General features: G+C 40.7%; 3 protein-coding genes and 1 non-coding gene across 18 annotated transcripts in view; all 4 read left to right on the top strand.

Moving 5' to 3' along the window:
• The window catches only part of ARID4B (AT-rich interaction domain 4B), an 86,483-nt gene extending 76,286 nt beyond the window's left edge, over positions 1-10,197 (top strand). For all 4 annotated transcript variants that reach the window (XM_068676198.1, XM_068676196.1, XM_068676195.1 and 1 more), the window contains 4 exons: positions 1,977-2,090; positions 4,725-4,940; positions 7,244-7,390; positions 8,424-10,197. In XM_068676198.1, the coding sequence (XP_068532299.1) occupies positions 1,977-2,090; positions 4,725-4,940; positions 7,244-7,390; positions 8,424-8,554 (608 nt within the window). In that variant the 3' untranslated portion in view covers positions 8,555-10,197. The remainder of the gene's footprint in view (positions 1-1,976; positions 2,091-4,724; positions 4,941-7,243; positions 7,391-8,423) is intronic.
• A 779-nt stretch (positions 10,198-10,976) lies between these two features.
• Positions 10,977-17,619, top strand: RBM34 (RNA binding motif protein 34). Of its 2 annotated transcripts, none has more exons than XM_068676204.1 (11): positions 10,977-11,120; positions 11,251-11,380; positions 11,504-11,643; positions 12,710-12,914; positions 13,527-13,586; positions 14,164-14,207; positions 14,673-14,756; positions 14,943-15,006; positions 15,094-15,136; positions 16,588-16,706; positions 17,299-17,619. In XM_068676204.1, exons 1-11 carry the CDS (start codon positions 11,083-11,085, stop codon positions 17,578-17,580), a joined length of 1,209 nt encoding a protein of 402 aa, XP_068532305.1. In that variant the 5' UTR covers positions 10,977-11,082; the 3' UTR covers positions 17,581-17,619. The 2 variants fall into 2 exon arrangements, with proteins under 2 accessions (XP_068532305.1, XP_068532306.1); XM_068676205.1 differs by lacking the exon at positions 17,299-17,619 and adding an exon at positions 17,112-17,141.
• Positions 17,620-17,768: 149 nt separating this feature from the next.
• Positions 17,769-24,118, top strand: part of TOMM20 (translocase of outer mitochondrial membrane 20) — a 46,457-nt gene continuing 40,107 nt past the window's right edge. For 9 of the 11 annotated variants that reach the window (XR_011094626.1, XR_011094625.1, XR_011094624.1 and 6 more), the window contains exons 1-4: positions 17,769-18,000; positions 22,234-22,280; positions 23,007-23,088; positions 23,365-23,507. Coding sequence is in view for 1 of the 11 variants with exons in the window: in XM_068676210.1 (XP_068532311.1) it covers positions 17,877-18,000; positions 22,234-22,280; positions 23,007-23,088; positions 23,365-23,507 (396 nt within the window). In the remaining 10 variants the exon portion in view is untranslated. Of the gene's footprint in view, positions 18,001-18,229; positions 19,253-21,705; positions 21,852-22,233; positions 22,281-23,006; positions 23,089-23,364; positions 23,508-24,118 lie in introns of those variants that run through there. The other 2 variants (XR_011094629.1, XM_068676210.1) reach the window with 2 other exon arrangements.
• LOC137855110 (small nucleolar RNA SNORA14) lies at positions 18,237-18,368 on the top strand. The gene has a single exon (XR_011095537.1). It is a non-coding gene; the product is annotated as a small nucleolar RNA SNORA14 (small nucleolar RNA).

Below are 24,118 nucleotides of genomic sequence, written 5' to 3'. Positions count from 1 at the left end.
AAGGTGTCTTCAACCTAACCATCTCTCATTTTTGTGTTGCTGATGTATCTTCGTTCTGCTATGGTTACACTGCTGGAAAATAGTTGGAGGAAGTAGTAGCCAGCTGCCTACTTCAAATCTGTGAAAATGGCATAATTACCTAGTGAATGAAAGGATCTGTCAGGAACTTTCTTGGCCAATTAGTGAGAATTTATTGGCTTTAATGAGGAGTGAACTATATAAGAATAATGTTTATAGCATTAATGTTTATAATGTTTATATAAGAATAATGTTTATAAAAGCCCAGAGTGAACTGTAACACGTCATGTAGGAAAAAATTATTGTAACAAGCTGGATGCATTTAAAAAAAAATCTTGCTTGCAAGTAGAAGATACAGTTTTCTTAGATATAATTTTGACTTTCTTTAAGCTGATTTTTCAGGGGAAGAATAGTGCCAATCATTGCTTGCTTAGGCAGCCATTTCAAACTTGCATTTTAATAAATTAATCTTTAAAAAAAAAAAAAACACAAAACAAACTCACAATCACAAACATTGACCTTATTAGCAATATTTCACTTTCAGATATGACTTTGCAGTCTCAAGTTGCCATCTTGAGACTACTAGAATATAAAGGATATTAAATTATGTTAATACTTGTGTGTCGTATCAATGTACCAACTGCTTTTTAACTATTTTCAAGACTGGATCTGAAAGTTTTATTTTTATGGGATTCAGTGGCTGTTTCATAGTTCCATCAAGAGTACAGTTGCTTTTAAAACTGTTAGCCTGCCTACAAGTTATTAATCCTAAGGAAAATATATGTGACTGAAAATAACCCTGAGATAGCAGAAGTAATTTCTTCATCTCCACAGGTTTCAGTTCTGACTGAGATAAAAATAATTAACTGAATTTTCTCAAGATGCCCTTAAGGTGTGCTACTTATATGATTCTTCTAGTGTGTTTGTGCAGTCAGCTACAGGTACACTTTCAAAAACAGTTCAGTTTTTGCTGAACTGTTCCTTTGAAAGAATGCAATGTGTTCCCTTAAACAGAGGAGAAAGTTTGGAAGAGGTGAATTTGTAGCTCTCAATAAATAAGCCGGTAATACTTTGCCAGGCAATTTATCGATATGTAGGCTTACAACTTTTTTTGGTATAAAAGGAAATGATTGGCACATGAAATCCAGAAGCTTTTTCTTGTTATAAGTTTTCTTTAACATTATTGTACAATATTACTCGGGTACACAATTGCACATTATTACTTCTACATGCATTAGACTTCCTCTCTGACTTTGTCAGCATGCCGGCTGTTTTAGAAAATTGGGTGAGCTTACAGTTTCTTAATTTAAAAGGTTTGTTACAGGAGGCACTTCTAACTGCAAGTCAGGAGGTTGTGGAACAACATCTGAACAAGTCCTAAAATTTGCTCTTTTAACAGGTGTACTAAAACTCTTATTTTCCTTTCCTATTTTTTCCCCATTGTAGTTACAAATACCAGTAGGCTTTCCTTTTTTGTGTTTGCCTTTTTTGTAGCCTTATTTTTGTTGCCTTACATTTTTTTAATATTTTCTAAGATTTTTAACATATTCAATTAATGTAATTACTGATAACAAATGATAGTTTCATTTTTTTTCTCACAGCTTCCAAGTGTGTTCAAGAGTGACAGACTTCTATCGACATTTTAGTTCCAATAGTTATTAAGTTTTTCAAATAAATGTGGGCATTTAATATGCTTGATTATATTCCATGTGGTTCAGGAGAACTTCTGATAGCACACAGGAAAAAAGTTACTTGGAATCATCTTACATATGTACTCTAACCAAGAAATTTTATCTGCTTTTCATCTTCCTTTACCTCCTCTTTTCAGTATAAGTAGAAAGGTGAGCTGTTTTAAGTGTAGACAGGAACTGTTGCCTTGTTGTCTATAAACTTAAGCTTTGAAGTGTTTTTCTGAGACTTTGAGTATTTACTGTTTTCTTTCCCTCTTTCAATTATAGTCTGTGCAGGCCAAAAGAGACTTAAAGATGCTCAGGGAGGAGGCAGCTCCTCAAAAAAGCAGAAAAGAAGCCACAAAACATCTTCTGTGAACAACAAAAAGAAGAGTAAAACTAGTAAGTACAGCAATTCAGTGAGAAGTGAGATGTCGTTTCTTTTAAGGATCATAGGAGAAGCCTGCAAATAAGATCAATATGTATTTTATTACATATAATGTATTTTAAGTACAGAATTCTCTCATCAGAGATTTCTTAACGCTGATTAAATGAAGAAACTGTTTTTGCTGAATGCTCAAGTATTTTTAAATGTCTTGTGTCTTTTCTGGACCTATTTCTTAGAGATTAAAATCTCATAACTCAGGAAGACTAAGAAGAGTTAGCATTTCACACCTGCTAGGACTGGGGTCTTTGTTACCACAGGCAAAAAAAATCAAGCAATTTTTGTGGGATGATGATCTTGTTTTCTAGATGGGAGACTGGGACCTGGATGAAACTATACATTGTGTTTTCTGCAGGATGTGTTTTACAAGTTAATATCTCTTCCAGTAACAAATATATCAATAACTCCAGAGGAATATAGGCTCTGTTTTCTTTGTCATCTTTTATGTCTTCAGTAAATCATAAAATTTTTTTGGTTGTAGAAGCTAATCGGAGTAGAAACTACAGTGCTGGTGAAGAGAGGCTTAATAAATGCAGAGCTGTTTGACAGACCAATGCATACGTGTTGAGGAGACAAAAAAAAAAAATCAATTACTGTCTCATCCCACTGTTAGTCAATAATAACAAAAAATAAAAAACAGTGAACAGTCAGCTAGAGAGTAAAGCAAGAAGGACAACTGATGGGTTTTCTTGTTTTGTATTTTAAAGCTTTTTTCTCTTTTATTTACTTTCTTTTAACATCTTCTACTAAGTCTGTACTTTCTGATATGATTCTTGTATTCGCTGTACCCACCCTTTCTCCTCATTGATTTTTTCTTCACATTCTCTTGGCCATTTTCATTCCATTTCACTAATCTTCTACTGTAATCTTTCTTCCTTCCTTAACCCCACCTATTAAAGTAACAAAACAAACAGAATTTGTAGAAACTAATGCACTGTGTATATCTTTGTCATTGTTCCCTTTGATTTGGTGAATTTATCCCTGTTTCTTGACCTGTGTCTTTGTCAGGATGCAAGGACTTCAAGGCTAGGGTTGTTCCTTGTACTGTGCACAGTGCTTGGCAGACGTATGCATTTCTTTTTGTTAGATGTAAGGCACTGTTGTGGGAAAGGCAATAAAAAGATAAAATATGGAGTCAGTTGTAAGCAAAAAGCGCTTTTTGCAAACTGCAGGTATACTCGATAAAGCTGCTCGTGTAGGTAACTAGGTCATAAAGAACAGAAGAACCAGGAGAGGTTTTCAGTCGATACTAAGTGAGGCATAAGGTTCTCTTGATTAAATATTACTTTGAACATGTTTTTAAAAACAATCCTAACGATAGAGATTGTGCAGCTTCCCTCGACATTTTATTCCATTGCTTCACGAGATGTATGTTGAATTATTTCTTGCCCCTGCTTCCACTCCAGATTTACTTTTATAAAACTAAACAACCCATCATTCTTTTAATCATTCCTCATAAATTTCGTCTTTTGGATTCTTTTGTTGCTATTCTTTGGGCAGTTTCATTGGAAAACAGTGTTCAGTTGAGCCTGTTGCTTTATAGCTGGTGATCTTAGTGTGAGGTCAGGTTCTTCTGTTTTCAGTCAGTTGAAGATCTTTTTCTGCAATTAAAAAATGAGAACATTGTATCTGAGGATTTTTTAATAGATAACGTTACATAATTCAGACTTGCTAGTCATATATTTTTTAAGTTGTCAGTGCTAAAATATATATAAATAAATAAAGGTGACTAAGGCTAAGGAAGAGGACAATTGTTTATTCTCTTTTGTGTTACACACCCCCTAGGATTGCTCACCTGTAACTATTAGCTCTAAAACTGGATAGAGCTTTGCATATATCAATAAATCATTATTTTTTAAAAAAAGTTAAACGGGAAGTAGGACATAATCATCAGTCTTGCTAACTTTTTTTTAGAAAAAGGAGCAAATGTAGTGTCAGCAAATACATGGATAATTTTTGCACCTACACTGACATGCTGAACTGCTAAGAAGCAGTTTATTAATATTGCCTTATTTTCTAGTGGAGGCAGCATGAATATGGATGTACTTCTAAAGAAAAAGTTTGATGCTGTCTTGAACCACTCAGAGTAGAATATATCTTTGCTATGCAAACCTGTAGTAGCTGGGATCTTATGCAAGAATCTTCCTCTGAGAAATCTGTCCATGTTCCTCCAGGTTCATGCACACGCTTTCAGCAACACCCTTGTCAGTGTTCAGGGTGGTTGTGGAGCTACAGTCTGATACTTGTATCTAGTTCTGCAGGACTTTGGTTCCCATAAGTCCACATAATAGTTATGAATCTACCTGCAGAGCAACTGACTGAAAGGTTTCCCTTTCACAGCTTTCACAGTATGCTAGAATTAGAAAGGCTCCACCTTAATGACTGCCTGTTTTGTCTTGTCTTCTGGCATCTGTGATGCAAAGGGTTGTGTGATAAGCTGCTATATCAGATAGATTGTGTCATCTTAAGGTGAAAGGATTTCAGTCAGATAAACTCATTTTTAATGAAAATTAGCACAGGGATAGCTTCTGATAAGATTTGCTTTGGGCAGGAAGGTATTTATTTTGTAATTTGTCATCTTGTTTCTTCAGCAAACAGCAGCGATAGTGAGGAACTATCTGCTGGTGAAAGTCTGTCCAAGTCTCAGCCAGCCAAATCAGTTTCTACTGGCATGAAATCTCACCAAACCAAATCACCTGCAAGAACACAATCTCCAGGAAAATGTGGGAAAAATGGAGAGAAGGAGTCTGATCTCAAAGAACAGAATAATCGTTTGCCCAAAGTTTACAAATGGAGTTTCCAAATGTGTAAGTATTTTCTTCAAAACATGCCCAGTGTGGTCTTGGAGTATAGAATAAGAGGACTTGCTAAGTTTTGTGGGTTTTTGCCTTTTTTCCTGAAAATTATTCTATCCTTAGTTTGCTCAATTTTGTCACGAATCCTGATTTTATTTTTTTGTTTTACTTGCGATTGTACTTACAGTTTACTTGCAATACTTGCAAGCTATGCTTCTTGAATTGCACTTCTTGAAATATCCCACTTTTCCAATGCCGTTTTTAGATACAGCTTCTGCGCTGACGTACTGTTCTTGCCATCCTGTGTTGACCTCTCACTCAGGCATGAATGTTACCCACTGTATGTGCTGCTTGTGTTAATGCTTTCTTGTGCTGCTCCTCATTCTCTAGTTGTTGTTCAGGCATTTGACTTGTAACTTTTTTCCTTCCCTTTTGCCCTAATGAACCAGGGCACATTTACTGTTTATAGTAATAAGAACTTTCAGTGTGTACAGTCAGCTACAGGTACACATGTACGTGGTGCAGAGCACAGCATTGAAGGGATCACACATTTACCAATCTGAAAAACATTGCAGTAGCTTCAGTGCTGTTAGTGCAACTTCTTCATTGCCAGCCTGTTTATGCTATTGCAGCACTACTTGCAATGGGACAAAAAAAGAAATCTGACAAAATACAAGATAACTAAGCCCTCTTCTTCCATATAATAATAAGCAAACAATTGAAAAAAGTATTGTATTAAAACAAAAACTTTATTTTTAGCCCTCTTTCTTAGCATCTAGGAGTTTGTCTAGTCAGCAATAAACTGTTCTCCTTACTATCAACCATGGATGGGTAGAGCATTGTGAGTTACTTTCTCTTTGCTTTTAAAGGTCAAATTGAAGCTGTATGACGAGTGATTTAAATGACTCCTTAAAATAATCCATAACATCTCATTCAATATTTGCAGATGACCTTAGTATGTGTCAGGTTCCTGAAGCTCTCAGAGGATTATGCTCTGCTGTGATCAGTCGCAGGCTGCATGAAGGCTGCTGCTCCTCATGTAACGTAGGAACAGGAACGAGCTAGTACAGCACACTGTGCAGACGCTTCTTCTGAGTTTTGTTGTTGTTTTTCTTTTTTTTGCTAGCAGTGTTTCTTATGTCTAGGGAACTCTCCCCTTCACCAGCTATTTCTGTGCTGAGAGAATCTGACTCTACATTTTCTTCTACTGTCTGGCAATCTATTTTACTCTTACAGTTTAATCTCTGTTACTCTTACTTTGAAAGAATGTTTCTCCTAGTTCTTCCTCACAGCCAACTTGACATTCTCCAGTTCTTCAGGACTGTGTAATGTTGTCTCTATTGTCACTTTCAGCCTGCTGAGATTCATTGGGCAGTTTTCTTGTGTAACATACTTCAAGAGCTTTTTCTCCTTCCTGTCTACCTTTGCTACATGGCACCTGCGAACGCTGCTTGGCAGGAAACAAGTTGGATTTTGGAGTGCTATTAACGCATTTCCTGCTGCTGCAGGGCATAGGATATTTGCAGAATGTGAGCTTTCTTCATCTCCCCACAGCCTTGTACAGTTGTGGCTTTTGGTCCTTTGATGGAGGACTAATGTGGCTTCAGATGGCCCACAGTATATTGAATGATTCTTAAATGTTTTTGAATGGAGTGTGTACAGCTTGGCTTACCTGTGGCTGAAGGGGACTGGACCCAGCTGCTGCTTCCTGGCTGTGCCCCCACAGGTGTGCGCCACACTAGGAAGAGTTCCCAGCTGGGAACAGCCCGAGGGCAGCTCCTGTGCTGCCAGTGTCCATGTCCCCCCCATGTGAGATACGGGAGAGAAGAGACCTGATCTTGTTGTACCTTATGCCCATATGCCATGGGTTTAGATTAGAACCATCCCACAGCTACTCTAATTCCTGTTGTAACCTGCTTCTTTCCTAATGAGCAAGGCAAGTCAGGCACAACTGACCTTCCTGGTGTATTAGACCAAGCAGAGCTCTAGCAAGGACTCAAAGCTTGTTTTGGCCCCTGTGTTTTCATTATATGTCTCTATTTATTTGCCAGTGCATTATGGAGAAGAATGCATGCGTTTTCTCCTCCTACTCCCTTTATTAAAAAAAAAAAAATAGCGCATCTGTTGGTGGTATCACTTAAAAAAAAATCAAATGTTTGTGGTAATAAACAGCAGTTGCTGTTGCTATGTTTGGATTTGCTGTCTGCTGTGCCAAAGCATGTCACTAAGATTTAAGTACTTCCCACTTCACTGGCGTTCAGAACTGTTTGGAAGTGCTGCAGTACAGTAATTAACAGAGGTTGTTTCATTTGCAGCTGACTTGGAAAATCTGACTAGTGCAGAGCGCATAACTGTTCTTCAAGAAAAATTGCAGGAAATCAGGAAACATTACCTGTCCTTAAAATCTGAGGTGGCTTCCATTGACCGAAGAAGAAAGCGCTTAAAGAAAAAGGAGCGGGAAAGTAAGTGCTGGGATCTAGCCTCTTCTTTGAGAGGGCTGTCGCATGTCATGTGCTTAAGGTGTAGGTAAGAATTAGATATTTTTTAGGAAGACATGTGCCTTTAGGACTCTGGGTTTGTTTGTGTTATTTTTTCATGTAATTTTATTTAAAACACTGTATATGATTATTTTAAGATCTTTAAAAGGTACAATTCAGGTATCCAGTGATATTTAACTAAACGGGGGGGGGGGAGACATGACACATTAAAAGGCAGGCTATCTATTTCTATATTATCTGTATTATCTACACCTGCTCTTATTTAAGCAGAACTACTTTATACAGGAAAAAAAAAGTTTAATAAACTTTTCTAAGCTGTGGACAAAACATCTTGAGGTTCTGAATAACATTACTTCAACTTGTACTATAGCTTACTGTAATATTTCTTGTGTGTTTAGTTAAGGCTCTCACCTTAGCATAAGTGATACGAGCTTAAGGTAAACCATCAAATAAACTGTTTTGTTGCTCTGAAGCTGTTTCATTTCTGTAAGGAATGTTCTAGTGTGCCTGCTTCTGTGACAGCATTAAGATTTTCTCCACACGTCATTTTATCTGCATATTTAACTGTGCACTGGTTATAAGAAGAAAGGCTGAAATGCCATGTAAAGGAAGATTTTGGGGGCTGCAGCCTTTACACGGGCACTACAGTTGCTGCTTGGTTGCCAGAGCTGCCTGTTTGGGCAGGTTCAGTGCTGGGACAATGCTCTGCCAGTGTACATTTGCAGAGAGAAGGGAGCTGTTGAGCGTGCTTGTGGGGAAAAATGACATTTGGTGTTCTTTGATCAGTGAATTGGGGCAATGTTGTGCTTTCTTGAACACAGCCTAACTTGCCTTTCAGAGTATTGCCCACAAAAGCTAGGAAACTGAGGTATTTTTAATCATTAGACATTGAGATGCTGGAGTCAGGATACACAAGTCCTTGTCATCAAATGGGAGAACCTTTTTACTGCTTAATATGTAAACTTTGTAAAACCTGTGTTTTCTCATTCCCATGCAGGTGCTGCTACTACGTCATCTTCCTCCTCATCACCTTCCTCTAGTTCCATTACGGCTGCGGTTATGTTAACGTTAGCAGAGCCATCTATGTCAAGTTCATCACAGAATGGAATGTCAGTTGAGTGCAGGTGACAGCAGGACTTGCCAAAGCACTTTGCACTTAATGGCTGCTGAGGGCCACTCTTTTTTTTTTTTTGATTTTTTTTATACTGCACAGTGGCACAAAATTCAGACAAGCACTATTTTGTATTTAAAGTTGTTTCTTGACAAGCTAACTTTGCACTTAAGTGCACTTTTATGAAGAAAAAGTACAACAAACTGCTTTTCCTCAAGCAATAATTGTTTCCAACTTGTCTGGGAATTGTAAGTCCAGTGACTCGAAGGCCTTCCACTGTGGCAAATGGAGGCTGTTCACTGCCTGTAGAGACAGTACAATAAGCATATAGTTGTTGGGTTGATCTAAATAAATGTGGTAAGGCTTACTGTACATGTATTCCCTGGTATTTTGTTAAAGCTGGAACATTTGATATTTTTCCATTTATTTATGACAAATATTGAACCTATTTTCATTTGTACAAGCTAATTGTTTTTTAACTGCTAAGTCACCTTATAGTGGCTTAATTGTATACGTCAAGCACATGTATTCAATTCAAAACCTGCAGTTAGGATGTTTGACATCAGTCCTGATAACCAAATACAAGGATTCCTTTAAAAACAAACAAACAAAACTGACTAATGTTTACAGGTTTGAATTAGGCTTAAATAGGTTACGCTGGGTTTTAACGGCCCATTAATTGGAATGAAACTACTGTACTTTGCCATTTTTCTATAAAACAGTATTTTTTTTTAATTTTGATAAAATACATTATGAAAAAAGGAAGAAAATGGCTAACAAACTGTATTAAATCTTAATGTATAAAGATTGTATTTAGCCAGTTTAAAGTGTATATTTATTCATAATGGATTATAACAGTTATATTTTTGTGTTTTCTTGTAAATGTTTCTTTTCCCTTAAAGCAACAAATATTTCATTTGTAATGCTTATTTTATTACGAGCTTCAAGGAGAGGACTTCAAGACCGAGTAAGGTGTGAGGTTATAATTTGTGATTGCTGATATGAACACTGCCACGAAAGGGTAGTTGTTTTTAAAATAAATAGCTAGCTGAGTGGTAGACATTTAATTTTTTTAAATGCCTTGTACAAATTCCAAAACCAACTTCAAACTGTTTTCACTTGTATTGATTTTATGTTGTATGAATCCCAAGCTCTCTCCTGTTAATTATATACCTTTGTAAGACATTTGTATATTGCGGAAGTGTTCATTCAAGCTATTTAATACCTGGCACTGTTAATACACAGTACTTTATTGTACAGATTGTTTTACTGTTTTAATTGTAGTTCTGTGTACTTCTTTTGGCTGGGGAAATAGGGGCTGGCATGTTTTTCTTTGTTTTCTGGCAATACAACATGTAAGAATTCAAAGCATTTTGTTTGTAGATGCTAGAGTGTCAGAATCCTTTACATTTGACTTTTCTAAGAAAAGCATTTTCAGTCTTCGTAGTGTGTGCTTAAGGTTAACTGATTTTATTGAAAATGGTTTCAAAGTATTCAGAATTGTACAGGACTGTAAAAATTTGTTGACAAACATTGAAGGAAAAGCTTATAGAAAAAAGCTATAAAATATATATTAGGTTCTGCAGAAAATGGAGAATTATGTAATATATTGTACAAATGTAAGCAAAGGCCTCTGAAATAAAATGCCATAGTTTGTGAATCCCTGATTTTGTTTCTAACAGTTTAATTAAGTAACCGTAATGTGTTCATTTAAATGACACCAAGCTGCAGAATCAGTTTACACCACATTAAATACCATTTGCTAATAAACATATGAAAATGAGTTAGACCAGGTACACATTGGCCCCCTTTTCCTCTTAGCAGTCAGCTCAAATTAATCTTTTTTTCAGCAGGAGAGCTTCTCCTGTTGACATCGTTAAAGTGGAACCAGTTGAAATAAAGATGGGCTTTGGTTTGTGTCAATTCAGGTAGTTTGGCAATGAATACGAGAACTCCTGGAGAAATGTGCTGACTTTTAATAACTACCGGTTAAGTTCTGATATGGTAGAAGTGAAATGTGAACCAAGTCTTTGATTATATCTATTGACACCATGTGTAGCCTTCACTCAGCTGGCCAAAATACTGCTGCACCTGCACAATGATGGACTACTCATGAGGATGAGAAATGACTGATGAGCTTTGGATGCTTTTTTCATAATTAGCAGTGATCTGAGACTGCTGGGGATAACTTCAATAATCATCACTTTTAATAATTCGGTTCTGCCTTCGATCTCAGCTGGGTGCTCTCAGCCTCCTTCACGACAGGCTGTGGGGTCAGCCTGCCCGTGCCAGCACTCCCCCGTTGACAGACAGTCGCTGGCTGCTTTAACGTGGGGTAACAGAGAGGTTCCTCGTTAGCCACCTCCCCAGGCTTCCCCACTGCTCCATTAAGCTGAAACTGCACAAATCGGGATTGCCGCTGGGGGCTGTGGGCTGCCGGCCGTGCCGCCGCCCGCCCCTTTCCAGCTCCCCTCAGCCGCCTCAGCCTTCTTCCCGCCCCTCCCGCCGGAAGTGACGCACCACCGCCTTGCACTGAGCCGCAGCCATGGCGGCGTCCCGGCGGGCCGCGGAGCCGTTGCCCGGGTGCGTCAGCGCGCGCCTTACCCCCCCCCCCCCGCCCCCATCCCCTCAGCCGCTCGCGCGGCGGCCGTTGGCCGTTACCGTTAGCCGTTAACGCCGGCTGTTAACGCCGCTCCCCTCTCCTCCTTCACAGGGCCGGCGGCGACTACGTGGTGGGGCAGGTGCTCGGCAGCCTCTGCCCCGGCGCGGGGTCGGCGGCGCGGCCCCTGGACGGCCTCTTCCGCGCCGCCGCCCCGCCGCCCGTGCTGGTGGCCGTGCCCAGGGTGAGTCCGCTCTGCCGGGGGGGCGGGCACGTGGCGCGCTAAATACATCATAACTCATAAAACTCATAAGGTGTTTCTGGAGTTTTGTGGTTCAAGTTAGTTTCTTGTAACTTTTTTTTCAAGGAAAGTAAGAAGAGAAAGCATGCGGAAGTGGAGAAAGCGTCAGAAGATCAGGGCTCGTCTAACAAGCAAGAGCCTCCTGTAAAAGTGAAGAAAACGGGAAAAAAGGAACTTTCGAAAGCAGGGAAAAAGTTGGCAAACAGGTAAGTAGGTGATACCTTCTTAAAGTGGGGCTAAAGAAAAAAATCCATCTAGATTAATCCTAACGTTAGGAGTCTAGTGAAACAACAAAGTTTTAGTCTACTATTAATCTCGACCTGGAGTTTAAGAAGGTAGTTTTGAAGCAGCTTGTGGCAGCATCCCATAGTTTGCACCAGAAGGTGATAAATACTTCAGCTTCTTGTCGGAGGTAGGTCCTAGGTCTGTGGAACGCAGAACTGCTGTTAGAGAGCCAGCAGGGCTGGAGGTTGGAGATGCAGATGCTGCTCTCCTCTGTGGTACAAGGTGATGCTTCGAGCTGTAGTTGCCTTTATCCAGCAGTCCTGCAGTCAAAGTAGCAGAGGCGTTTTCAGTAGAAGCAAGGCACAGCCAGAGCTAATTGTCCTTAGTGCACTGGCTACTGCTGCGATGCAGACCTGCTCTGTTAGTAGCTGTCAGCTCCCTTAAACATGCAGGGCAACTGAGGTGCAGTCAGCTCAAGCAGGAAGCTAGTCTCTGTTCAGTTCCTGAATATCGACATTTGCTTGGTTGTAGCTCCTGAGGCTAATACCACGTCTCTGATAGTGTTGCATTTTTCATGCCCAAGAAACAAAATAATTTGTTTGGTGTTTTGGTATCAGTAGCCTCCTTGCTTATTGTTCATGCTGTTATGGCAAGTTAGTGTAGAAATCTGCTAGTGATGGATCCCAAAAGCTTGTCTGTTTGAGTGCTGTGGATGCCAGGAAGAATAAAATCTTTTCTTATTTCTGCTGTACAAAGATGATTTCTCTCCCTTTGTTTTTAGACAAAACAATGTACTTCTGAATTCTTGCTTAATTATACATAACGGTGAGTTCCATGGTCTGGGGCAGCAGATACCTGACCGTTCCATAATATAGAAAACTATGCATATGTAATGCATAACAGGCAAAAATGTTTGAAAATTTACATTGAAGGTAATCATTTAAAATTATAAGTTAAAATTCCTGTCTTGGAGGGTTCAGTTCTTTTACCTCAAATGTCCTGTTTTTTTCCCCATCAATTATAATTTGCTTGTCTTTTTCTGAAAAGGGAGAGTGCTTTACAACAGGCAGATGAAGAAGAGGAGCAAAAACTATTTCAAAGCAAAGCGAAACGGACTTCACGTGCCATTGCCAAAAGTGGTGTTAATTCAGAAACTCTAAAACAACAAAAGAAAAAAAATGAGGCGGAAGAAATGATAAAAAACAAAAGAACGGTGTTTGTTGGAAACCTACCTGTCAACTCCACTGCTCAGGTACATGAGTGGATTCTGGCAGCTGAAAGAATGAAAAGGCTGATGAAAGTTACCTTGGTTTAAGGGAATGTTTCCTCATGAGAACTTGTATGTGCTTGTGACTAAAATTGCTTTTTGTGAAAGTAGGAAATAACGCTCAGCAGAAACCATTAGAGGCAGCCTCTTCTGGCTTAGTGGGGTTGAGCTTTTTACAGCAGTGGCTGCAGTTGCTCTTTCTTTGATAGAAGATTCCTTTTGGTTGATTTCTTTTTCAGTTTAATAATGCTCAATAAATGACAACTGCAAGTACAAAGCTTAAATCTGCTCCTGATTTTGAACATAAATAATATTTCAGATGGTTGCCTAAAATATTTTAAATTTATACCTTCCTCTATACTTAGGGGTGTGAATTCAGTTTTGGCAGTCTCTAACATAAGCTGCTGCTACAGGAAATACAGAAGTAGTTACAAGTTGCTTATTTTTAGTAGTCCGTAAACATACCTTGTATGAGTGAAATGAAAATAGTAATAGTAATAGTAAATAAATAGAAAATAGTAATAGTAATTAAGTGTTCACAATAATTGTTGTCAGGATTCAAAAATACATTGAATATCTGTAATGTTTTCTGTTCAGATGCTGAAATCCCTTTTTAAAGAATATGGACAAATAGAATCCATTCGGTTCCGTTCTGTGGTACGTTATTTCTTCCGCGGTTACGTGGCTTTTACTTTTGTGACCTTACAGGATAGTGTTTATAAGGGTTGTACGTTCATTAAATCAGAAGCGGGTGTGGGGGGGTACATTTTACCATTAGAAGAAGCCCTGGAGATTTTACCAAAGAGGCACCACAGGTGCATCTTTCCTTTCATCACATTTGACGCTTTCTGTAACAGCAGTTTGTACAGTTGGAGCTGTGTTTTCTGTCCCAGAAGGAAGCCTGTATTATTGGGGGTTTAACTAAGGTATTGTTTAGCTGTTCTTAAATTACAGGAGCTAAGGAATATTGATTGTGAATCACTGTACTGGGTACAACAGTTGAAGATAATTGTCTTGGAACTCAAGAAACATAACAGATCAGGTTAAAGCCAGCTGTGTAATTTTAAGCTACTTCTAGATAATCTCTGAGAATATCCATTTACATCATCTGCTCTGTGTACTGGCTACATTACTCTGGGTGGGAGTGGAACCTGTTTGACTTCTTCTTTGTCTTTGAGAGCAAGCATTTGAGATAAATTGACACTAGTTAACATAAGCTCTTTTTATTTTAAAGGTTCCAGCAGAAGACACTTTATCCAAAAAGTTAGCAGCAATAAAGTAGGTTCTGCTTGTGAGTTTCATGCTTTATTTTTTAAGGCAAAAATGATCTTTAAATGTTCTTACGTATTTAGCTATATTCATTCTTTCTTTTGTTTCTTTGACTTCTGAAATTACCTTTGTGTGTATGCACGTTTTTTGAGAAGTAAAAAGGTATTATGTGCCCAGTATAGCAGTAAGGAATTAATTATGTTAGGTTGTCTACCTCCTTGCTGAAATACAAGTGCAGTAATTGTCTTTAATTCCTTCGGGTGTATTTCTGCACTGAGGACGCTCAATCTGGGTGCAAATAGAAGCTAAGATTTACAGTGGGACTTCCTTGGACATAAGGAGCTTCTCAGCCTTTAAGAAAATTGAATTTTCTCCTGTGTGCAAAACAGAGGAGATATAAACATGTTTAAGAAGTGTTTCTGCACTGCACAGTATCTCAGAATTACTTAAATGCATGTCTTTTTCCTGTTCCAGGCGTAAGATTCACCCTAACGTGAAGTACATTAATGCCTACATTGTATTTAAGGAAGAATGTGATGCCATTAAGGCTCTAAAAAAGTAAGTCTTGGTTTTGCTCCTCATGTTGAAAGCGCAGAGTGTGAAGGCACAAATTTAAACTGCCTCCTGTCTTTTGCTTGAATTAAAATATTTTTTTTCAAACTTAAAAAGTAAATTTGCTTTTGGAAGAGTACTATGCAGGGACACTGTAAATTAAATATTACCTTTTTCTTTTGACTCCAAAAGAAACGGAACAGAAATTGCTAGTGGATTTCACATCAGAGTTGACATCGCATCAAAAAACAGTTTGGTGAGTAATGTTTGTGACTCAAAGTAATTTTCTGTTTTTTCTTACAACAAGTAACATAGTGTCTTACCTCTTCCTTGTTTTCTTTAGCATGACAATAAACGTTCTGTATTCTTGGGAAATCTCTCATATGGTAAGTAAAATGGATTTTCATACCTCATTATTTAACACTTTTTGGAATATGTTGACATTAGGATTTTCTTTATTTATTGTTATTTCAGGGTATCTTGTTTAGGTAGCTAAATATCACTTACTGGAATTGTTAAAATACTAGTTTTATATTTTGACTGAAACACCTAATGGGGTAAGTTTCCAGCAAGTGCTGCAGATGAATTTTCTTCTGTTGCATTTCAATAACTACAAGCACTTTTTATTTCTTGTTGTTACTTGATGTTTCTTAAATACGACCAAACTGCGTAGAGCCGTAGCATAATAAACTATCAGACACGTGCTGGAACTTGTTTGTGAACCCCTTCCAAATGACACACAGTTAGGGCTGTTTTTGCTGCTGTCTGTGAACCACGGGCTGAGTGGCTCTGTCCAGGTAGCTGCTGGCAATGGGTTGTTGCGGAGGTGCTTGCTGTGCAGTTTGGGTGAGTGCCTAGTGAGTGTTCAGCTGCTTCTGAGTAGATTAAGGGATCGCTGCCGGGTGTGGTCCGCACGAGGGTATTGATGGAGTCAGGATGCTTGGGATGAGCAAGAAAAGAACAGTTTGGGCATTCGCAGTGCTCTGGAAATGACTTCAGCACCCTGAACTGCACACTGTGGTCCCATCGTTGCAATTAAACCTGTACCATTAAATTCAGACCCTGCCGTAGCACAGATGCAATTTTGGCTGTGTAAAGGGACTTACCACAGGTTGAAGTGTAGCTGTACAGAAAGGAGAGTAACCTGTGTTTTAGTAGTGCTGCATCACACCCGTCTTTCCGGTTGGATAAGTATGAGAGTAATTCTTAGAAACAGATTCCGGCATTTTCACAGAATCACAGCATCACAGAATTTCTAGGTTGGAAGAGAACTCAAGATCATCGAGTCCAACCTCTGACCTAACGCTAACAGTCCCCACTAAACCATATCCCTAAGCTCTACATCTAAACGTCTTTTAAAGACTTCCAGGGATGGTGACTCCACCACCTCCCTGGGCAGCCTGTTCCAGTGTCTAACAACCCTTTTGATAAAGAAGTTCTTCCTAACATCCAACCTAAAACTCCCCTGGTGCAACTTAAGCCCATTCCCCCTCTTCCTGTCACCAGGCACGTAGGAGAACAGTATTTTCAAATCATAAATGAAATTATTTTTTAAAAATCTTTTGATCTTTGCCTTCATTCTCCTTTGATTTGTATTGTACTCTTCAAAGCTAGCAAATCGGTGTCAAAGTAAACAGCCCTTTATAAAGTCTGCATTGTCAACCAGCTGGTATTTTTCTGAGCCACCAATACTTACGCACTGATACATAAAATTTTCTATCTAAATACATATATTGTGTACCTAAGGTGGTAAAATATAAAATATTTGGATTTGGGGTAGGCTTTTAAAGTGGTCTCTCTGACTGAGGAAACGTCTGTTTTATTGTGCTTCCTGCAGACATCAGCGATGATGCCGTGAGAGAACACTTTGCTGACTGCGGAGATGTGGTAGCAGTGCGAATTGTGCGAGACAGGCAGACCGGCATGGGGAAGGGCTTTGGCTACATTCTCTTTGAGGTACGTACGTGTGGCACACTCAGGACACTGGGAATTCTTCAAAATCTGAGCTGGGATTTGCTTTTACAGCCTTTTCTGACCTTTTGCTATTTTGGGTATGTATGTGGTACGTGGTAGCATTGTTTTGTACCTTAAAAGTAGCTTGGAAGACCGGTCCCGTGGAAGCTCATGAAAGCAAACTATTTTAGGTAAAGTACAAAGAAAAGCTGCAAAACATTGGGGTTAAAGAAACGACCTTTAAGGAAAAGATTTATAGGAGGAAAAGATGAGTTTGCTTGGTGTAACTGCAACATTCTCCCATTTCTTGTTTCAAAATATAAGCGGAATTCTTTTCTCTTGCCAGTTCTGCGGCTAGTTCTGCCCATTTAGGCTTTGTATGACTTGCTTCTCGTATTTTTCTCCCAGCCTCGCCTTCCTTAGTTTACCTCTTGCAGCCCAAGACCTTTTTTACCCGTTTCTCCTTTCTGCCTCTGTCTCTCACGCCTGGTGTAAGCTGTTTGCCCGCTCATTTTCAAGAGCATGTGGCAGCCGCGTGTCGGGAAGTCACCAGCCGGGAGCGCGCTGAGGCTAAGGCGTGTGCCTGTTCCCACAGAACACGGACGCCGTGCACCTGGCTCTGAAGCTCAACGACTCGGCGCTGCAGGGGCGGAAGGTGCGTGTGAAGCGCTGCGTGGAGAAGGGCAGCGCGGCGCGGCGAGCGGCCGGCCAGCCCCGCGGCGCCAAGGGCAGGGCTCGCAGCGCGGCACCCACCGGCGGCGGCAGCGTGCACAGCGCCTCCTTCGTGGGAGAGAAGGCAGCGCCCTGCGCACGGGGCGCCAAGACCAAGAGACTGAGAAAAGGCGCTGCCAAGAGGAGACCCGGGAAGAAGAAATAGCCCCGGACGCGGCGCTGTGTTAATAAAGCCTGGGTGCGGTGCGGAGCCGCTGGCTGGGAGCTCTGCCTGCTGCCTGCTTCCTGCTGCCTTCCCCCTGCCCGCACCCGCAGCCCGCCGGCCGCGCATGCGCCGTGGGGCGGGGCGGGAGCGCGGCGGCGGCGGATGACGCGGGGTGGGAGGGGGCGGGTGGGGGCGCGTCGGAAGCGCGTCGCGGCGTCGCCTTCCGCTGCCCGCCCGGCCCAAGGTGCCTGCGGAGCTCGGCGGCGCCGCGGGGCCGTCGGTGGGCGCCGCGCGCCATGATGGTGGGCAGGACCAGCGCCATCGCCGCGGGGCTGTGCGGGGCGCTCTTCATCGGGTACTGCATCTACTTCGACCGCAAGCGGCGCAGCGACCCCAACTTCAAGAGCCGCCTGCGGGAGCGTGAGTGTCCGCGCCGCGCAACCGGCACCAGCGGGACCCAACGGGCCCCAACGGCTCCCCCCGCGCCGTTGCAATTCTGTTGCAGCCGTTACGGCCGTTGCGCCCCTTCCCGCCCGGGCCCGGCACGTGGCGGCCGCGCGGCGCCCTCCCGCCGGCGGGAAAGGGGGAGGGGGAGGGGGACGGGGGGCGTCCTGAGGGAGGGTGGGGGGGTGTTTGGGGGCTGCATCTCGCCCCCGCCGCATTCTGAAACCCTCCTGGCGGCCTCGGCCCTGGCCGCCAGGATAAGAATGAATGCCAGAGGAAAAGGGCGATCATCCAAAACGTGGAGCTCCGCCCGTGGCTCGCCGTTATTTCACGTCCTCGACACTGGCTCCGTGTCACGGCCACATCGGGGTGGGCGCCCCGAGCAGCCCAAACGGGCCCCTCCTGCCGTGGGGAGAGGGGCAGGCACCCTGCAGTAACCGAGCCGATCAGAAAGCACTCGAATTACCAGAAATGACTCAAATTCCCAGAAATGCCCCTCAGGGTAGGCTTCCCCAGCAAGCGCACCCAGCCTGGCGGCCGTGCTCACGTGGGGAGCACCGCAGCAGCACGGTGTGGCGGAGGCCTGGCCTCCAGGCACTTCTCACCCCACGCTGCAAGGCATCGACGATTTTCAGTACAGTGAGCTGGAGTTCGTTTGTCTCGCAGCAGAAACCTAGGTTTCAGCGGTGTAATTGGCTGTGTAGGAGAGAGGGTACTGGATTACATAAGATTTTTTACAGAACCATCGAAAGTGATCTTTGCATCCTGTTGTTTTCGTACGGTGGGCTTCTGCCAGGTATAATGTTCTGAACAAACCTTAGGCTGGCTCTAAAAATTCTGCTGAGGGACTTGCTGGGATTAAGAACTGACTTTTTCTTTAAAAGTGGAAAAAATCTGCTGTGTTTTGGTAAGAAGTAGCTGTTCTTTGGAGAACTTAACTGAAAGCCCTCAGATCCTTCTGCGTGATACGCTGAGCTGCTTCTAGATGTGAGGCTTTAGGTAATATTCAGGACGCAATACTGTAACTTTGCAGCTTGGAGGCTTCTGTGGTGTTATCAGTGACCAGATCGTTACAGAATTTTTGTCGTTGGATGGTAAAGCTCACTCTGAAATACTGGGCAAAAGCAAGGTCCAGTGCAGCAGCCCTTCCTTGGGTGAAGATGTGCTGCTTCTTGGGCAACAGCAGGAGCGTTGTATTAAAAAACTGTGGAAACCATCTTTACAATGGGTAAACATTCTTAGGATAAGATTATTTTTCAGCCTCTGTAGTGCAGTGTCACCAGACTTTAGGAGGGACAGGGGCTCCCAGGTGTCAGCAGATTTCCAGTTGTATTTGCTCAAACACTGGCAGACAAATGAAGATCTGATACTATTTTGCCATCCCAGTTACATTTTATATCCTTTTGTTTGGGATGTGCTAGGGCTAAATATTGCATTGGGAAATCCCATAGTAAAAACGAAGTGCCTGGATTCAGGTTTCAGGAAAAAAATGGAAGTCTCCAAGGATGCAGGGACTTTGGTTTTCCAGATGTCTTAATCTTGCTTAATTAGTGGGTATGATGTTATTTCAGTTTTTGTGTTCCTAGTTCTGGTCCTTAATTGTATTTAATCTTGGGATCAGAAGATTGTAACACTGTAAACATCTGGAGCTGGCTAGTTTCTGCAGCTTTAGTTTAAGATGATAAGATTTTACATGAGTTTGCTGTTCTCCTTGAATACACAAGGCGCAACTGCTTTGTGTGCAAGTAGAGACAATGGTCTCGCTCACCTGAGAGAGAGGAACATAGGAGGCAGGCACCACAGCTGGGAGATGGAGAGGCAAAGGGTTTTGGGTCGGTGTTGTGGGACTGGTCATGAAGGTGCTGGTGCAGCTCAGGACTTTTGCAAATCATGCCCAAGTGTCAGGTTGCTGCTTTGCATTTGAAACATTTTTTCCCATACTCAGGAGCTGTGCTTGAAAAACCTGCAAGTCCCGTGCTGTTCGACAACTGGTTTTATATGGGTGCTCATGGGTCTCCATTGTACCTAAATTCCTTCTATGAAAGATGGCTAAGGCTTTGTCTTTCCCCTTTTTAGATTGCAGTGATGTCTTTAGAACAGAGGGAGGTTTTTCCTTTTATTGTAGATCCTTGAGATAAAACAAAAAATTGGTCTTCCTCCTCTCTCATTACCTGAGCCACTGCTTTTTTTTGGTGTATTTTAAATGCAACTTTTGGCTGTTGTTCGAAAGATGTTTTAAATTTAGTTTAAACACTAGTAGGAGAGGAATTCCTGCATATATTTCAGAGCTTTTTTTTTTTTTTTTTGTAATTCTTTTAGTTAGTGAACTTATAAAGAATCCTTTAAAATGCATAAAAGAAAAGAAAAATTGCACAGTAGTCAGACCTCAAAGATTCTGTAGGTCAATGTTAAATCTTAGAATCTTGGTGATTCTTAATGCTCCTTCTTTAGTCTCTGGTTGAAGTGTATGGTTTTATACATTAGTGATCAGTAGTCAAAAGCCTTTATTAAAAATTTATAGTTGCCAGTATATGTCATTATTTCTTTATCTCTGAATGCTTACCTTGGTGACTGATAGTCGATGTAATTTTTAGAAATTGTCACGAAAGCACAATTTCCTTGTGCATGTTCAATGATGTTTTTTTTCTGAAAGCACTACAGCTGCAATGTGGCTTATTTTTATAGTGAAACATTCCACTTGTATTTCTTATCTTCATTTTGATTTCATCTTTGAGATTTAATGTATTAGGAAAACTGGCATGCCAGTTAGTGTAGTGCAGTTTCAAGTTTTTTCTAAAGCATTAAGTTACACAAACTCGAAGTGGGCTAACCAAAGGCACTTTCAAAACTTTCAAAAGACAAATTTGTCTTTAATATTGCAAACAACTATAATCATGTAATTGTACTGAGCTAGGATTCTGTACGACACAAAGTATTGCTGTGTATGATGTTGCAGAATACTATCCACTGGTCAATATGTTGTAGAAAGTGAAGTACGGAGGGCTATTAAGGTGTCACAGAAAAAAAAAGGATGATCCACGTAGTTAGAAATTCCCTTTATAAAAAGCATGCTTGACCTTGTCCTAAGTTTCACACATCACCTTGTCACTGCTAGGGAATGGTTTCCTGAATGTGTCCTTCATGTGGATAATCTCAAATTCTTAACTCGTGGCCATTAAAACTTGCAGTCACGTTATTTGGAAGTGTTTCCAGCATGTAAAGCTGTCTCAGAGACAAATCAGGGGTGTGACAGCTCTTCTTCATCAGTGTAGGTGTTCAGAGGGCAGACGGTGACGACACCTAGTGAGAGTACGGTTATTTAACCACGGGCTGTATTTAAAAATTATGTTGGTGTAATTACTTCAGTTGATGAACCAAATGACAAAAAATATTCTAAGAAAATCCCTAGAATTGCGGTAATTATATTGGGATAATTATTCTTTTTGGCATGAATAGCTGCTGCCATAAAGTATCGTTATACCTGCCTAATTGCATTAAAAGCAAGCGATATATCATTTTAATTACACTGGTTGTGCTGGAGTGCTACAGTTTTCTTTTGCAGATCAACTTTATGCCTTCAGGTTGGGTGATTAAGTCTGTAAACGTTTGTTCCATCTGTAAACATTTGCTCTCCTTGGGTATTTAATTTCACGAACGTGTGTGTTCGTATGGCTTTTGCAGCAGGATGGGGAGATGCTGCCACCTCTTTGACTAGTTCCCAAGCCCGTGCCATTGCAAAACAGCTGGGAAAGAACACGGATGTGCTGCCACCTGCTACAGCTTCTCTTGGTGGTGCATCATGTATTTTCAAGTGAAAGTGGCTCAAGGTTAGATAGCAGCTCTTCTGTGTCTAATGGTTGCTAGAAAGTCATGCAGAGAAATCTTGTATTAGCCTAATTCTCTTCTCAGTGCTTGTGTAGTGCACGAGGTACGCCCTCCGACAGGCCCTGTGGGGTTGGTGTTTACCAAAGCCAGGAGAAGGATTGTCATTTTGAGTCTGTGTGTCACCGCCAGCCCTCCTTCTTAGGCCTCTAAATGATATTCTGGTGCAGAGCGTGGGTTGCAGTCTTGTGTTCAGCCTTCAGTGCTTGGAATATATTCCCAGTTTCTTATTTCGAAAATAACTTTGACTTGTTCACTGTTTAGGACTATAATCTGAAGACTTTCTAAATTTCAAATTAAAAACACATGATATTTTTATTCTTACAGGAAGGAAGAAACAGAAGCTTGCCAAAGAGAGAGCAGGGCTTTCCAAGGTAATACTGTGCTCAATAACGCAGTGCGATTTTTGAAAGATGTTTCATTTATACCAGGTTTAGTTGTGAAGTATGTTTAAAGGCCAATTTGTCTATTTCGGCTCTGGCATTACAAACACTTCCAGCAAATATCCAGTCTTCAGATATTTTAACAATTTCACAAATAACCATATGAAATGATTGTTGACTTTTCGAGTCAAATAGAGGCCTTGTACTAGAAAGTATAACATTTCCTGTGTGCCTTGAGGGTGTTTTCCTCTTTGTAGTATGTCCATAAGTACTTCTCAGATTTAAAAGCCATTGATGAGATACAGCTACAGCTGAACTTGGCAGTTTTTTGCTGTAGGAATTTGATTTGCTTCTCTCTTTCCTTATTGCCAATGGATCTTTTACAAAGAGTTAAATATATCTTAACTGATTTTAATAGTTGCAATGAACATTACTTAGAATTTTTATTTGCTATGAAACAGTGTACATAATAAACTGAGTAGAGGTATTTCGGACTCTGGCCCTCTATGAACGTGTGATGCAATAGTTTGAGACTTGAATCTGATTTTCAAAAACATTCTGCATTAAGTTTAACTCGATGGTGATACTTCTAATTTCCTTTGTCAGTTTCTGTGTAAAAGTGTGGCTGTTCATGTTTGGTTTTAGTTGAGAATTATCTCTGCTGAATTATTAACTAATGTTTAAGGGCCAGCTTCAGTTTTACTATGTGTGTTACAGTTGCCTGATCTGAAAGATGCTGAAGCAGTTCAGAAGTTTTTCCTTGAGGAGATCCAGCTTGGCGAGGAACTACTAGCTCAAGGTAATAGCATAAATTTTTTTGAAGGGTAAGTTGTAAAAATAATTTTTCTTTTTCTAGAAAATGATTTCTGTACACTAAGATCTTCTGGGAGTCAGATTTACCTAAGTAAATCTGGTTGCTCATTTCAAACCTTCTGTGTTGAGAAGCTTCAACAAGGTAGAAGAAAAGAATTGTGTGGATTGATTCTAAGTAATTTAATGAATTGTCGGTGAATGCTGTATGTAAATACTTCATCCTTTGGAAGAAGTTTGATTTCAAACATGATTTGTCATGCAGGTGAATATGAGAAAGGTGTTGATCACTTGACCAATGCCATTGCTGTGTGTGGACAGCCGCAGCAGCTACTACAAGTTTTACAGCAGACTCTTCCACCACCAGTGTTTCAAATGCTTCTAACTAAGCTCCCTACAATAAGCCAGGTATGTGAAACATTCCCTGTTAATGAGGTTGAAAACTAATTAAACTACTTCTGTCATCAACTACATCAGCCTTGAGTATTGTTTTTGGTAACATGGTTTTTGTATAGGTTCAGTTAGATTAAAAGGAGGTCTTTAACCTAGAACATTAACAAATATTTATGAAAATATCATGCAGCATTGATAGCAAGCAGGGCAAAACAGAAGCAGAAAACTTCTCTTATGCATAGGGTATGCTAAGCTCTTCCAAAGCAGAGACATCTACAGGCATCTTAGTGTATAAGCAGATCCACTGTTTTCCAGATGGAAGTTGGATGTCAGAAAAGGGAGACCTTTCTTGCACTGGGTCTTGATTTTATTTGTTTATTTTTCTAATTACATATAAGTACCTGTAAGTGCTATAAAAATCTATCAGAATGAATCTGTTTCTGCTAGACTATTGCTTCCAGGCCAGCTATCAACATTAACTAGCACCAGAGCACGTGACAGTTTTGGAAGCTGAGTGGTATTCCTGATGACAAAAGTGCTGGTAGCTAGGTGTATAAAATGCCCTCTCTTTTTCAACTGTGGTACTGTGCATGTAATGTTGATAATATGCTAGCAAGCGAGTCTGT

Source organism: Anas acuta, chromosome 3, assembly GCF_963932015.1.
Source record: "Anas acuta chromosome 3, bAnaAcu1.1, whole genome shotgun sequence".
In the NCBI taxonomy this organism is placed as follows: domain Eukaryota; kingdom Metazoa; phylum Chordata; class Aves; order Anseriformes; family Anatidae; genus Anas; species Anas acuta.
The sequence above is the reverse complement of the archived record's forward strand: the minus strand, read 5'-3'. Positions and strand labels throughout refer to the sequence as shown.